This window comes from Falco peregrinus, chromosome 2, assembly GCF_023634155.1.
Source record: "Falco peregrinus isolate bFalPer1 chromosome 2, bFalPer1.pri, whole genome shotgun sequence".
NCBI classification, from domain to species: domain Eukaryota; kingdom Metazoa; phylum Chordata; class Aves; order Falconiformes; family Falconidae; genus Falco; species Falco peregrinus.
Genome location: NC_073722.1, coordinates 120,585,735 through 120,601,389, shown reverse-complemented (window position 1 = coordinate 120,601,389; position 15,655 = coordinate 120,585,735). Strand labels below are relative to the sequence as shown.

Genomic DNA, 15,655 nt, shown 5'->3' with positions numbered 1-15,655 from the left:
TTTGTGATGGCAAAAGTGTGACTTTGAAGAAACAGTAGGGCTGTGTTGAACGTTGGGTTTTGCCTCTGAGTTGGGTTGATACGTTGTCTGGGACAACATGAAAGACTGTTACACAGATTTGATATGCTGCTGATGCAGAGCAAGATCAAAGCGGACATAAGCACAGTTGTTGAACACCTAATGAGTATTATGCAAGTGAACTGGTTTTTTCAGTGCTCTAAATTTCTAGGGTATGAAAACTATACTAGTGTACATACTCTTGAAGTCGTCTGCTGTGTTACCTTGTTTTCTGTTTTATAGGCAAGGCGATTTGTATGTCCTATGATACTTGAAGATACCAGTGTGTCACCTTAATTTACTGGATGCAGCTACAAGTCTTCTAGCTATGGGTTTTTGTTCTCTTCTGCTTGCTCTACTAATGCCTGTGCATCTAAATTAGTCCATGGTATTGCCAACTGTTAACCACATCAACATTCAAAATAGTGGTGGTGTTATCAGTGATAATGGGAATTGCAAATGCCTGGCACAGAGCAAGTAAGCAAACAGAACCTGGCTTTGCTTTTTCTGTGTCGAGAGTACAGAGTCTGAGGTAGCAACATCGGTTTGACATGATTAATGGTTTAAAATAGAAAACAGGTAAGACGTAGTGCCATCCAGTACTTTAACTACAAGACTTTTTGCTTCTTGCAGGCTGCTTGTGCTGTATGCGTTTTTCCTCACATAGTCAAGGCCTTGTGAGAACTTGTGAGAACAAGTTTTGTCCGTTAAAAAGTTTTGACTCATTCTCTTGAACACCCTCCGTTCTGAGTGTTTAGTGAAGACTAGTTAGCCCTGGGATAGGGCAGCTCTTGAGTTAGATGGTCGGATTCAGCATGATTGTTATGTGCTTAAACATGCATGCCGGTTAAAACTGCTCCAGAAGCCATGGTTTTGTTATGTCCTGAATTGTACTTGGTTTTGTTGTCTTAGAGATCATCATGCTAATGAAAAAAGGTATTTCTTTGCACTTAAATTTATCATGTAGGATTACATTTTTAGCCACCTTTTCAACCAGCTAGGTTGGAACCAATTGGCTGTTTGAAATTAAAGAAGTGAAATAAGAAACTTATTTTGTGTCAACCAGTTACTAAGTTCCTGTGGTTAACTGACAACTTCTCCCTGCATTACAAATTTGAACAGTTACTATCAGCTACCTCCTAGATGAGTGAGCTACCGTACTCTGCTCTTTCAGGAGGAAAAGGGAAGAGGGAGACATGATGGCCTGACCTGGTGGCACTGCTGGGCGGATCGTGAGCCGCAGCAGATGATGAAATCCTGAATGGTGCAGGCAGCTGCACGTTGAGTTGCACTCTTGCGTGATGTATAGCGCTCGTTCCTGGTATTTTGTGGGTTGTGGCGGTTGCCTAAGTCAAGTTTGCTGCCAAAGGGTGGTGCAACACGTTGCATTGTGGGATGTTTTTGTAAACTTTACAACCGCTTAAAGGAGAGCAGAGTAAGGATTTGCAACTTCTATTTGGGTGCAGGAATGTGCTGCAGTGGTGTGGCTCTTTGGCCTGTGATCCATCTCCTCATCTCATTTTGCACTGCTGCTCTTCTCTGTAACTTTTTCCATGGTTTGCCTCTGCCCTCGAGTTGCGTTACCTGTGCAGGGGACAGAGGAGAGATAGCACCTGTGCTCTCAGGGGCCTGTGGGCTTGTGGAAGTTAAAGCAAGTTAAATATTGCAAAGTTCCTGGAGGTTTTTCTAGGGCTGATGTTGGTACAGGCAGAGTTTTTAGAAGCTCTTGCTGTCAGGTTTCTAGCAAATGTTACTGAGTGTGAGCAAGTGTCTCTTTTTAGTCTTACGGCTTGACTAGGCTCCGATGGATTGTGTTTTTTCCCAACAGCAGAGGGCACCTCTGAATATTGTGGAGGTGCACCAAGCATGGAAACGTCAGGTTTTCAAACAATAAGTTTTAACACTTAAATTCTTCTCTTTTCCTTTCCTCCCACTTCAGTGATGTGTTTGGTACAATCTTAAACATTTCTTACAAAAACTTGAATATCTCTGACTTGCACATTATTTCAAGTCTTTGCTGTGATGAGACCCCCTAACTCAGCTTGTAATTAGTTTGCAGCATTAGAATGTTTCAAATTTCAACCTTGAATCTGGAAAAACTAGGCACTTAGAGCTGTTAAAAACCTGTAATAGTGATATACAGCCTGCTTGTCCAGCACAGCTCGCCGAGGGCACCTGATACTGCTTTGGATACTGCTCGGTGTCCAGTTCCCAAAAGAGATGAGTGCCTTTCAGTGCTCACATGATGTGCCACTGAATTCTGTGGGGGCTATGGAGGTTTAATTTATTTCTCCTGCTTGCTTCACTTTTGGGGAATGTCAGTTCTTTTTATGTATCACAGGCTGTAAATTAATTAAATTTTTTGGAGTAAAAGACAGCTGTAGTGTATTTGGACTTACTACAGGAATGGAACAGCTTTGGAGTATGCCTTCATTCTCAGAGTAACTTATTTCGGAGAGAATCTGAAAAACACTAGGTGTGCATGGTTGAAGTGCTTTCTGATGGAGGTGGTAGGCTGTGGGAGTTGAAAGGTTTGGTTCCTTTTCTGGATTTGCCTAGTGCTAAAGTGCAACCAGGGTAACATACTGCATTTGAGAGGACAACCAAGGCACAGATATATTTTTGTACCTCAGTTTGTCAAACCTTAGCTTTGCAATTTATGCTCAAGGTAGATTATATTTGGGGAAAACTAGATATGTAAAAAAAAAAAACCACCCAGACAAACAAAAATAATCCCCCAGTAAACAAACAACTCTTGCTCTTCTGAGCTGTAAATGTTGTGATACAGCTGTTGGGATGATTGTGTTTCCTGTGTCAGGTGACATTGTGCAGCAATTGCTATTGCTTGCTTTGGGTTTTATTTGGGGTATGAGACAAACATTTTGGCAGCTGACCTAAAAACATGCAGATTTGATTTCCTTGGAAGCTAACCAGAACTGTTGCTTTCACTAGCTTGAAGGGAAAATGCAAGACTGGATTCTTTTGTGAATCTTCTTCAGATGTGATTTGATATTTTATTTTTACCTGAGCTCTCCAAATAGCAGCATTACTGTCATGTACACCCAGGTAGGCAGCTTCTTGATGTGTATATGATCTGACGGCATCCAGTACTGAGATAGACCTGCATAGAGCTGCAGCAGCAATTTAACACAGACCTGTCTAGTGAGCAGGGAGACTCTTAATATGAACTTTGAGCTGTGGAGCTTAACGTTGTTTTGAGATTTGACTTGAGTTGCATATCTGCGTGCATGATGATGTGAATAACTGAACTGGTATGAAATATATCTTGGCAGTGATGCTATTTCTAGGCATGGCTCAACTGGAGTGTTTATGCTAGGGAATACAAGAAAGCTTTTCAATAGATCCTTGAAAGAAGTTGAAACGTTAAGGTTTGTTCAGCGGGCATCTGGATTGTTCCTGCTTTTCAAAGACTGAGAACAGCAGAACTAATCTGATTTCCAGCAAAAAGGGAACAGCTTGACTTCTTGTATTTCTTGATTAACAAATTTGGAGCTTACTGTTTGCCACTCTTTTTCCTCAGTGCAGCTGTTTCTCATCTACATTGGTTTGTTCACAAAGCAGGTTCTCCCACTGCCCTTCCCTGCGTATCATTCACTAAGTGTGAGGAGTCTTTCTATAAAGAGAAATGTGAGCATCAAAGTGTACGGGAAAGGAAGGCTTTGTTTCCAACTAAAGCTTTTCTCAGCTACTTTCATGGCTGCCCGATGCTATGAAGTTGCAAGAGTCCCTGCTGTGCTGGGCTTGTGCTGTGGGGACCAGGCTCCGCTAGATGGGGCAGAGGGTGCAGGCAGTGTGGGAGATGGCACCGTGTCCTGCTGCAAGGCTGGAGGCTCAAATAAAGTGGAGTGGAAAATTAGAGCAGTGATCGGCCTGCTTTAAACTTGGCTATTAATATACCTGAACAAAAGCGATGAGAGGAGGTTGAAATCCACTGGCATATAATTAACTGCTCATGTACCTTTTTACATTAAGGCAGTATTGTGCTAGTGGTTTAGGTGCTGGAGTTTGTTACAATAATTCTGTTGCTGTAAATGTTGCAGTAATGAAGAAAACTACTTTAAATGTGTTTTACTGTTTAATGTTCCCGAGTTGTCACTTGTTACTGGGCTTGAAAAACAAATCCAGTCTGCTGTAATTTCTCTGTTCGTGCTGACTTTGTGTTGGATTTTCTCAAAAAGTGACTTGCTTCAATAGCGAAATGTAAGCGAAGCATCCCAAAACAGTCAATCAATCAAAACTTTTCTCAGTGAAACACCGTTTTGGCCAGAGACAGGATAAGAAGTTGGTACTAGGTCCACATGATATATAACTTAATTTTGGGTAGCTATTGTCTGTATCATTGTTAATTTTGAATTTCAACCTATGTGAGGGATCCCCTGGCATATGGTTGTCTTTATATTGTATGGTTGTAGCAGAACGGTTAAGGAGGCTTTATTTTTTAAGCTTTGTCAGGTTTTTGGTGATAAATTACAGTGATTTTGTGGGTCTGAGACACAGTGGATACCGGAACAGTCCAGAAGTGTCAGGGATAAGCTGTATGTGTTGATATTTGCTATCAACAGAGCATTCTTGACAGCTGAATTATCTTCCTTTAAGGTGCTCTACTCTTTAAACTGATAATTAGACCTGTAGTTCACAGTAGTAAGAGCTACTTGAAGACATCGGTCTTGTCAAGGAGTTGAATTTATTTCTTGTTTTACAAATCAGTTTTCTGTCCTGCTTATTGCCAGGTCTTGACACTTTCAGGTTAAATACTTGTTTGATAGCTTCAGTCCCTGTTTCAATCTGTGGCTGATGTGTGTGCTGTGTAGCAAGTACTTAATACATCATAAGGTCCTACTGGATCATGGGATTGATTACTCTTGATCTATGTCTTAACTTTGGTATGGGTCCTGCTTTTAAGAATGGAGCTGGATGGAGCCTGCAGATAGTCTTAGTGCTAGAAAATGCTCATTAATGAGCTGGATCTCTGTCTTGGCTTGTGTAGCAGGAACTTGTAATTCCTCTTGAAGGCATCGTACTGGTTGATTTGGCATGCTAGCAGGTCTGTTTCTCTTTCTCCCCCTCAGGCTTTTCAGCATTTTGAGGCAGAGGACAACATACAGATGGAGGGTGTTCCAAACTTGGTAAAAGCCATCAGACTTGGGAGGTAAGCTCTGATTTTTGAACAGGCAGGGTGGGCAGCTGTGCTGCCTAATTCTTCATAACGCTGTCAGGAGGCAGAAATTCCAGAGGCTTCTTTCTAGTTTGCTGTAATATTTAATCTCCCATTTTTAGGCTTGATTGGTTTGATTGGAGAGAGAACTGTGGTTGGGATTGGTACTTCAGGTCATTGAAAGTTTTAGAATATTGACAGTGCTGGAGAATGTTGCAGGTAGATCTTGGGCATGCATTTGCCGTGTTGTTCCAGTGGGATGCTTTCCTATCAGCTTAGAAACGCTAGAATATTTGCATTTTATGCTTCAATTTACGATGCTTGGAGATCTTTAAAATTTTTCTACATAGACTTATAGCTGTGAGTAGTGAAACCTTTTCATGTGTATTGTATTCTGCGCATGTAATACCTTACACAATGTCACCTTGCGGTGTAGTATCTTCTGTGATGTAATGAGGATACAATGGCTTCATAAAGACGTATTAAAACAGAGACAATGGATATTTTGCTTTTAGGATGTATGTCATCACACTGATTTTACCATTTACCCATTAAGAATTAGACATGTTAGTTGGAAAAAAAGTCTTAGCCTGAGCTTTTTGTATTGTTACTGAAGTGAAATTGATGGGAACTGTGTCTGGTTGCTACTTTGTGAGCCCAGCATGTGTCAGGCAGTGCCAGTGCCCAGCTCCGTTCCTCCTGGGAGGGTGTTCCTGGGGAGGTGCCAGACTTCCACTCTTCTGTGTGCTGGTGGAGTACAGTGGAACTGGTGACTGTTTGGTTTTAACTGTACTTCTGGGTGCCAGTTTTTAGTTTTCTGTTACTACTGATGGGAGAGAACCTTTAGTAGTGTTTTAATAAGTTTCTCCAAGGTTTGGGGGAAAGAATCTGGTGGTCTTGTTCTGGCTGTTCTTAACTAGGTTCGTTTATCTGCTGTGTTCAGATCCATGGTGACCTCTGATCCTCAGGGAATATCTGATCTTTTCCACAGTGCTTAGTTGGAAAAGAGAAGCCTCCTCTGTTGGTGGTTTTGTTGAGATCTTATCTTTGATGGGAGGCATGTTTGGGGTACATAGATTTCTGATGTTGCGTATCATCCTACTGGTATTGGAAAAGCCTGTTTTGAGGACTGTTAACGTGGCGTCTGTTGAGGGTGTATCAGCTTAAGTGTACATCTGCTTATGACCTGAAACTTCCGGCTGTAGGACTGTCATGTGTTACACAGCTGGAAGTGACTTCCAGAAGAAAATGCTGAATGTCAATTACATTGTCTTCCAGGGCTTTCATGTTTTTTAAACTAATGTATGTAACAAAAATAGTTACCAGATTTAATGGAGATACGCTCCTTGACTAAGCAGTACCCGTATCTACGTTTGTCTTCTATGACTTGATTTGGGGAACTACTTAAAATTGGGCCATAAAAGGTGAAAATGGTGTGCTTTGTTATGGAATGTCAATTGTTAAATCCTAATGGTGGGAAACGCTTTGGTGGATCTCATGAAGGTTATGGACAGCTGCGAAGAAGGGTGTTTCTAACACCTAATGTGGCATTAATCTTGATTCAATGCAGTGTGGCAAGCACCTCTCCCAGAATCCACCAGATAAAATTAATGTCTAGGAGCCAGCACTGGCTGCGGTGTCTAGACACAAGCATACCGAACGATGTTGGGGCACATCACCGTGGTTTCTTTGCAAGTTCCTGGTGATGCCACATGGACCCAGCGTGAAGCAGCAGCGTTTTGCAGGGCAACAGTGTGGGCACGGAGCTGTGGCAGGGCTGCCCACCTCTTGCCAGGTGCTTGAGCACTCTTGTTAGGAGAGGCAGATGGTTTCACCGAATATGAAGCCGATTAGTCATGCACTTAGCACTTGCTGATTTCCAGGCTATTTGTCTGTCCTAAAGCAGGTTTAGTACAGCAGAAAGGTTACCAGGCCCTTGGACTGCGGCAAAGGGAGGGATGCTGAGAAGTGCGGTGCAAAGCCCGGAGCTGGTGGATTCACACGTGAGCTGCCCAGCCACTGTGGGATGTGGGGTGCGCAGCTAAAGCTGGGGAGCTCTGCCTTGGACCTGCTGACTGGTCACTGCTGGGATGTCTCTGATGGTCAGCTGTTGTAAAATGTAATTACTTCTGACTGGAATGACTGTCAGTCTAAGTGGATAAAATTTTGTTTGTCATGTCAAGCTTTGTGACTAAAAATTCTGATGCTTGTTTCTGTAGGCATGTATAACAAGCTTCCATATTACCTCCCTTTAAAGAGAGTAGATTTAGATTAGATATTGGAAAGAAATCCTTTCCTGTGAGGGTGCTGAGGCGCTGGCACGAGCTGCCCGGAGCAGCTGTGGGTGCCCCATCCCTGGCAGGGCTCAAGGCCAGACTGGACGGGGCTGGGGGCACCCTGGGCTGGTGGGAGGGGGCCCTGCCCGTGGTGGGGGGTGCAACTGGGTGATCTTTAAGGTTCCTTCCAGCCCAAACCATTCTATGATTTAAATGTGTGGGAAGGCTTAAAACATCTGTTAGCTAAAATCAAAAACCTAAAATATTCCATTAGTTAGATATTTGTCCTACGTTGCATCTCAAAAATACATTATTTTTCTTGTGCTGTAAACGCTTGTACATTGCTTGCTGCTCTTTGACCCAAAGAGGTTTTGTTCACGTCGGTACCAGTGCAGAAATGAAAGTGTTCAATCTTGTGTTGGTATAAATACGATTTGATGTAGTACCTTTGGTCAGATACTTGCAGGTGGAATGGAAAAGGTTGTGTCAAGGAACTTAATGTTCTAATAAGAACAAGATTAGATTAGGAGCTAAGAATGTTTACACAGATTGGAGTGAGTAGACGATTACGTATTTTGGTTCCAGCATTTGACTCTGGCAAAGATATATTTTTTTGTTTGAGACATACTTACAATAAAATACTATGCCAAAATACAGATATATGGAGCAAAAAGAAATGGTATATTGATAATTAATTTTCTGAAGGCCCGGTTAGCAATATGAAAATGTGCAAAGGGCAGAGAAGATGCTGGCATTTGTTTTGGATAATGTGTTTGGCAATGAGTCTCTGGAGACGGGGAACTACAAATTTGAAATTTCATAGGGGTATTTAAACAGGGCAAGTGGAGTAAGAGCTCAGTTACAGAACTTGAAACACATGCTTTATGTCACATAAATATTGTCCTCAAAAATAACTATAAAAAAAATTTGCGTCTAAGCAGCAAAAAATACTTTGTTGGAATGGGGAAAAAATAAGTTGGTGAAGAAAGTTCTAAATTGTCTTAGTTGTTCGTGCAAATTAATTGCACAGGTATATTGTGGTTTGTTCCAGATCTTCTCCTCTTAATACAAACTCACTGTCTGAATGAAGTTCTACTAAATCTGTGCCCTGTATTTTAATTTCTTGGAATACCTACAGAAATATTCAAATGTTTTCTTTCCCTGAATCTCAGTGGAATATGAGTGAATGCCAGCAGAATTTTTAATTTTTGTACCACAATATATGACTCGAAGCTGTTTTAAAGAATACCTTGTTTATGTTTGCTCTAGTTAAAACACCTCTGGAAATGGTGTGGTTATGTTCTAGGAAACCAGTGCAGAGCCTTAACTGGAAGTCATAGCTCTCACCCAAGATTCAGTCTAGCAATGTGACGTGGCTTCTGACTCTTCCCATGGTTTCTGTGTGGACATGTGGGACAATCTGGATTAGTGTGGGTAGTAAGGGCTCCTTGAACGTAACGCACTCCTCCCCTCATTGGACTAGCAATCGGCATACTAGCAGTATTTGGGCTGTTTAAGAGGACTGCAAATTGTAAGATTATGCTGCTGGTGGTTTATTTGGGAAGCTCAAGTGGTAAGAGTTTAAAAACAGAAGAACCGACTTGCTATTCACTACCGAGAATACTCTTATCTCTGATCTGGTTGCCTGGTCCTAGGGAAGTCAGTCTCATTTACTAGAGCACTGAATTTAATTTTAATTCTTTTTTTAAAATTTTTCTTCTTCCAGTTAGCAGACTTGAGGAGAGGGAGGCAGAACTCAAGAAAGAATACAATGCACTTCATTCAAGACATACAGAGGTAGGTTGTTATGCCAAGACAAATTCAGAGTATCTGTAAAAATGTAGATCTATGGAAAACTTTGTGTTCTGAAAAGCAGTTGGGAAGATTACTGGATACTTTGGGTTATTCAGTGATGCTCGGATGTTTGTATTGCTAATGTTATAACCAGACTTCATTTGGCTATGTGATTTTTCTCATTCACATCTGTATTTCTCCATGTAAGTTTGATGACATGTTTGTCAGTTTTATAGGTTTGTCAGTTATTCAGAGTTGTTGTTTTGTTGGGTTTTTTTTTTAAAAAAAAACAAATCAGGAATTTGCGTTTTCATATTTCAAAGGCAATTCTTCAAAGCCCGCTAACAAACTTCAAAGAAATAGAAATGCAATTGCAATCTCAGTACTCTTTCCAGCAGTTCTCTGTGTTGGTTTTACTTGTACTGTTGAAGGAACAAATACCTTCAAAAACTGGCTGCCTACTGAGATACGTGATTAAAGGAAGTCCCTGCCATACTTATTGATAGCTGTTCAAAACAGTATTTTCCAATGAAGATGGGACAAGTTTGACTTTGTTAAATTAAATAAATAAGAGCCGTACTTTTGAAGTTGGTTCTGAAGCATAAAGGGACTTGCAACACTTTGGTTTTTAGGAGCAGGCTGTATTTCCCATGCAGGGATGCTTACTGCCTAACTAGTATACTTTAGTGAGGAAATGACTGGGTTCTCTGAGTAATTCTGATTTATCTGAAGTCCCAGTATTGAGCACAGTTCTTCTGCTTACTCTGATACCTTTACCTTTGTTTGAAAGGTCAGATAGCTTGTTTTAGATGACCATTAACAAAGTGGGAAATGCAATACTGAGTCTTCCTAGCTCAAAAAACCACCTGTGGGGAAAGGGAAAGCAAATACAGATGTTGGATTTGGTTACCTTTAATACTTCCTTAGCAATCATAAGATGAGTATGTTGTACTGACAACAGCTGAAAGTGGCTTGGACCCACAACCAACACGTAGCTCTTGCATGCTGTGTGACAAGACTTCTGCAGCTCTTCAATAAAAAGTACTCATGTATTTACTTAAGATCATGTTTGTTACTGAACAGTTGCCTTAGAGTGCTGTGTCTGTTGGAAAATCAAAATTTAAGATGAGAATTGATAAGGCTTAATGCTGCCCACTTAAGTTTTACATCCTTTTGAACTGGACGTACTTCAGAGTACTGTGTGCTTGCAAAGTTTTGGTTTATTTTAGTTAGAACCTATGGGTATCACCACAATAGAAATGGCACAGGTTCTTACTGAATCCTGTTTTGCAGAGTTCAAGATAACTAAATGTATTGGGCACCATTAATTCAATGAAATGCTAATGAAATGTTCTGAATATCTTTTTACGTAGGTTTTGCTCCAAAATGGACAACAGCCTCTGCTGGTTTGATTCCAATTTATTAAATGCTTTTACATCTTAAACTCACTCTTTGGTGTAGGGAGAGGTGTTTTCTTGGGCTTTATTACTACTGAGGTGACTATGTCCTTTCTTCATAAAGAATTAAGTTGTAATGCAATATGGTATACTCATACCTCTGTGCTCCTAAAATCAGATCTCATGTCTTCTGTACTCCTTCCTTCCAGCATGTTTACCACTTTCTTTGTTTCTCTAGTCTCAACATTTTTTTTTTTTTCATTTTTAATGTTTCACCTCTCTCCCTGTGTTCAGCTGTTTCTGACCACTCAAAATACTTAAGGAAATCAGAATGATGAAGAAAAATCCATATTACGTAGCTTCTAAAACCAAACACCTTTAAGTTAGGATATTTCTGCTTTTGTCTACATACGGTTTGGTCTCTGTCTTTAGGTTACAGATGTGCGTAGATGTTACTAGAGGTACACACAATTCTCAGGCCACCAGCGTGCAGCTGCTAAAATACAACAGGGTATTAAAGATAGGGCATGGAGAGTTGGTGGGTAATGGGTTTGTGGGCTGCAAAAGCTTAGGTCTGGGCTGGGAACTAAGGGCAAAGAATAGCTACCAGCAGTATGGTTGGTTGTAGAAGGCTGGGAGCCTTTTTGACAACTGTGTGACTAACCTCAGGAAGCTAACTTAGATATTCCTTATCTTCATCTGTAAAGACATTTTTGAGCACAATTAGAGAGACCCGTTGTTGCAAAGTACAAAGTCCCTGATGTACCTCGCTTAGTCAAAGACTGTCTCAGGAGGTCAGCATCTTAATGCTGGTGTCTGGTGTGTGTTTAAGACTCAGGGATTGAAATCCCTGGGGACTGGAAGGGACTGTCCGATAACGGTGCCCTTCTTCCCCACCCCCGTTGGGATTTCCTGCTTCCCTTTGTCCCATCAAATTCTAGTGCTTTAGGTCTGTGTAGTAACGACATTTTTTTTCTTTTAATGCAATATTTTGGCAAATGTCCAACCTACTTCAAGTATTTAGTTATCAAGTTTATTGGCTTAAATATTTCTCTCACAATACGTGTTTCAGAAACCTTTCTGACTTTGAAGTTTTTCTAGGAAGGAACACTTCCTTCTGAATCAACTTCACCATTGTCTTTGCAAGTGATCCGTCTTTGGTACCTACTGAAATGGCAATTGTTTTTCTATCAGTTGATCAAATAATGAACAGAATGTTAGAAAGGTGGTTTCTTTTTAAGCTGTAAGGTGTTGGCAGTGATTACTTTGACAGGTGTTGTGTTTAAGATGTGACTTGACTGCATTTTCTGCAATCTCTATTTCTAGTAATTTTTTTCTTTTCTGCCTGTCTTCAGAATTTGCTTCCCTCCACCCCCCCCTTAGTCTTTAATTCACAGATTAGTATTTTGGACTTGGGTGTCTTTTTCTTCCAGCTCTTGACTTCACTGTCCTCTTTCAGCCCTCCGTGCCTGTGGCTACCTCTTTGCAGGAGATGGTTGCCCCGCAAGCTTGCTGACTCAGCAACTCACAGCAATTTCAACTAAAGGGTTTCAGGCAAAACGGACCAAGACCTACTTAAACTGCTTAAAGCCATGGGAAGTTACACCAGTGATGTGAACCAGAGAACTGAATCCCACACCCGCAGTGAGCATTGTGATGAGTGTGGGGAGTGTTCCTTGGAGCTCAGCCTGCCACCGACAGGGCTCTGCATTGCAGCTCCGGGGCACCAGCATGCCGTAGCAACAAGGTGTCTGCAGCTGCAGAAACAGCAGGGCTGGGTGCAGCTCTGGGAAGAGTATTTAGCCTTCCTCACCCTTCTGTTAAATCAGCCTCTCTCTTTTCTGGCTGCTCTCTGTAGAGTGGGAGATGGGCTAATGGGTGTGAGTGGACTATGCCCCCTTAAGCTTCCTCTCCTGGTAAGTCTGTGCTTGAGCTAACTGGTTTGATTTTCAGTGGATTAGGGTGTGATAACCGGAGCAGTTGAGTTGGCAGACTGGGAGGTGGAGTGCAGCTGAGCGTTTGTCGCAGGTAGTGAAGAGGGTAAACTGTTCAGTCAGAACAGAATGTATGAGTGCAGCCTGAACGTGTTCTTTCATCCATGTTGTGGTCCCCTGCGTAGTTAACATCCTCTGGTCCCTTGTCTTTTCCCTGCTTGCAGTGTATTTTGATCTTGTGCTGATCTTCCTCCCTTGTAATGCTTGTAACAGATGAGCAATAAAGCGTATGCTGGAGTTCCTGATTTTGGACTTCTGGAATCTAACTATGCAAAGTCTTGTTTTCATCTTTCTCTGGCTGTAAAGGACCAGATGCAGGAAGTAATTACACAGCCACAAGGCTGGATTCAATGGGCTAATCAAAAAGTCTTCAGACCTTTGCTCTATAGACTTAGAAAGGAGTTTTGCTACTCAGCTGTAGCTTTTACTGTTCTGTTTAATAGAAAATTCCCTGTATAAAGGCAGTCCTGTCTTCTCTACATACCTGTTGGTGCTTTTTTTGCCTTTGCTGCAAAGAGATGATGCACTGCTGCTAGTGACTCTTTCAGAGCAAACCCCCTGAGCAGGAAGTAAAGGGTCTTTCTTGAGTTTTCTGCATAGTTAATGGGGTGCACTTCATAACTGTGGCACTGGCTTTAGAAAGGCTCTGCTGAAGGCTGTTCTACTTTTATTACTCAGTTGGGAAACTGAGACAAAGCAGAACTTTAGCATCTGCTTGAGAGTTGCCTAACACCTGTGGCACTACTCGAAACAGATTTCCAAAATAAAACTTTTTTTTTCTTTTTAAGGAAGTGATTCTCTTTATCCTTTGGTAAACACAAGGCTAAGATGGTTCAATATCTCTTTCCCTGACACACAGAACATAGGCTTAGTTTAATGAAGCATAATTGGGCCATGGAAGTTTCTCAGTGTTCTGCACTGATACAATGTGACAGAACAGTGAGCCTGTCGCTGGCATTGGGAATGTACTTTGTCAGGTTCATTTGGATATATTTATCCCCTGCAAAAGTCCCTGTATAGGGAAACGGCAAGAGAAGGCCAAATGGAAGTTGTCTAGTTACAACTGTGGGTGACCATGGGTACCAGGCACAGTGTCTTGAGATCAGACTTTAGGTATGTGTTCAAGCAAATAGTATTTCTAAAGCTTTATGCTAAGCATTAACAACTTGGTGTAAAGGGCTGGATTGAACATCTTTACGTACTATTGTATCTGCCAGCAACATCATCTTGTATGTGGTTAAAGAAGTGTCAAGCTCACCAGTGGGAATGGTGTTTTTACTTGGATGACAAGGTCACCGCAAATAATTAAAGGTAAAAGGTAGTTACATGGAAGTATGTTTAGGACTTCTGTACTGAATCAAGGAGATTCTAGAGATGTCCGTTACCTTAATAAATGGAGATTATGTGGGACACAGAAAGTTCTATATATACACAGTTGGTGGCACATTCCCAAAGGGAGGAGCTGCTTGTGCCAAACCTGATTGGATCCGCAGGCTGAGCAGTGAGGGCTGTAGCCCTGAGCCTGGTCTGACAGCAAAAGAATTACTAAAACCTGTCCTGGGGGAGTTAAAGCATTGACACAAAAAGGAAGGACTGAGAGAGAAAGGAAGGTATAAAGGAGATGCTTTCAACCTGGTTAAGGAAAACGTGCAGGTAACAATAACCACAACATGGTATACACGCTTTTGTTTGTGACAAAGAAAATACCAGGCTTGTGTGCGTTGGGAGTGGTCGTATTTGTAAGGGTAGGAATAGAAACTGGTGACAGGATGTTGGTTGTCTTTCACTGAATGCTGAGGTTTAAGACACAGAAAAACCTGTAACACTTTCTGCAGTTGTAGAACTTGTCATGTGCCATACGAGGAAACAGATCTGAGTATTTTTTCAAGACGGAAAGACGTTGCATAATTGTCATGTGCATTCGGAGGGAATGACTTCCATGTTCATGCTGGAGTGTCCTCAAAAGTTCATTGTAGTCAGTTTGCACGTGTTGTGACCTAAAATGAGCTAACACGTGAACTGTGGAATGCTGTTAACTAAATAAGGTAATTCTTCCACGTTCTGAGTTTATCTTTAATCCCCTCAGCTAATGGTAATTGAGCAATGTATTTAATTGCAGCAGTGCTGAAGTGGTCAGTGTTTATGATGTCTTCCTTGAACAGTTGGTCGTAATGAAAATACTTGTGAAATTCAGGGGCAGCAAGGTGAGCTGTCAGTAGTGAAAGGTTAAAGATGATTAAATATTGACTGCAACTTTTATTGAAGAGCAGGGTAGTAGATACAGTCCTTTGTCATCTGCCCTTCAGCATAACTTTGGTAAGAATTGTGCTGAGTAGGGAGCAATTAAATCAATGTAAGTCTATTTTTAAATTGTCAGTAATATTAAAACTATTTCTTTGGATAGCTGAGAAATCTCAAAACATAGAAAAACTTCTGATCAGATTTTGAGCACTGAGAATTCTAGTGCATTAATTGGTTAGGCTTTTTGGTTTGGGTGGTTTTTTTTTATCAGGATGGCACTTCAAGTATATGCTGAGGCTTAGAGTAATTTAGATTGAAAAGACCTCTGGAGGTCATCTGGTTCAGATCCCAGTGGTTTTGGAGGGAGTCTTCAAAATTTGTATTGTAGATGAGCAGTTACAGTGAACTAACCTCCCAATAAGCTACAGTATTTATTAGTTCAGCCTTTTGATTAACTAATTTCTAGAAGCTGAGAATCCATGCCCTGTGTCTCATGACTGTACAGCCCCAGCCGTGTGGTCGCCCTGTCAATGGGTAGGGAGGGGAGGGGAGGAAATCTGTTCCTTGTGGACGATGTTTCAGTATTGTCAACTTGTGTCCTGGAGACCCTGGATCAAGACAGTGTGTGGACTTTACACAGGGGCGCTGTTCTTCTGATTTTTGGGACACCACAGGCATGTATAGCCTGGATCTGGAGAGAAATTACCAAGCTGCACTACA

General features: G+C 41.4%; 1 protein-coding gene across 3 annotated transcripts in view; it reads left to right on the top strand.

Annotated features, from left to right (window-relative positions):
• Nucleotides 1-15,655, top strand: part of SPAG9 (sperm associated antigen 9) — a 65,925-nt gene that overhangs the window by 9,189 nt on the left and 41,081 nt on the right. For 2 of the 3 annotated variants that reach the window (XM_055794894.1, XM_055794895.1), the window contains exon 3: nucleotides 9,236-9,306. In XM_055794894.1, the coding sequence (XP_055650869.1) occupies nucleotides 9,236-9,306 (71 nt within the window). Of the gene's footprint in view, nucleotides 1-5,183; nucleotides 5,228-9,235; nucleotides 9,307-15,655 lie in introns of those variants that run through there. The other variant, XM_055794896.1, reaches the window with a different exon arrangement.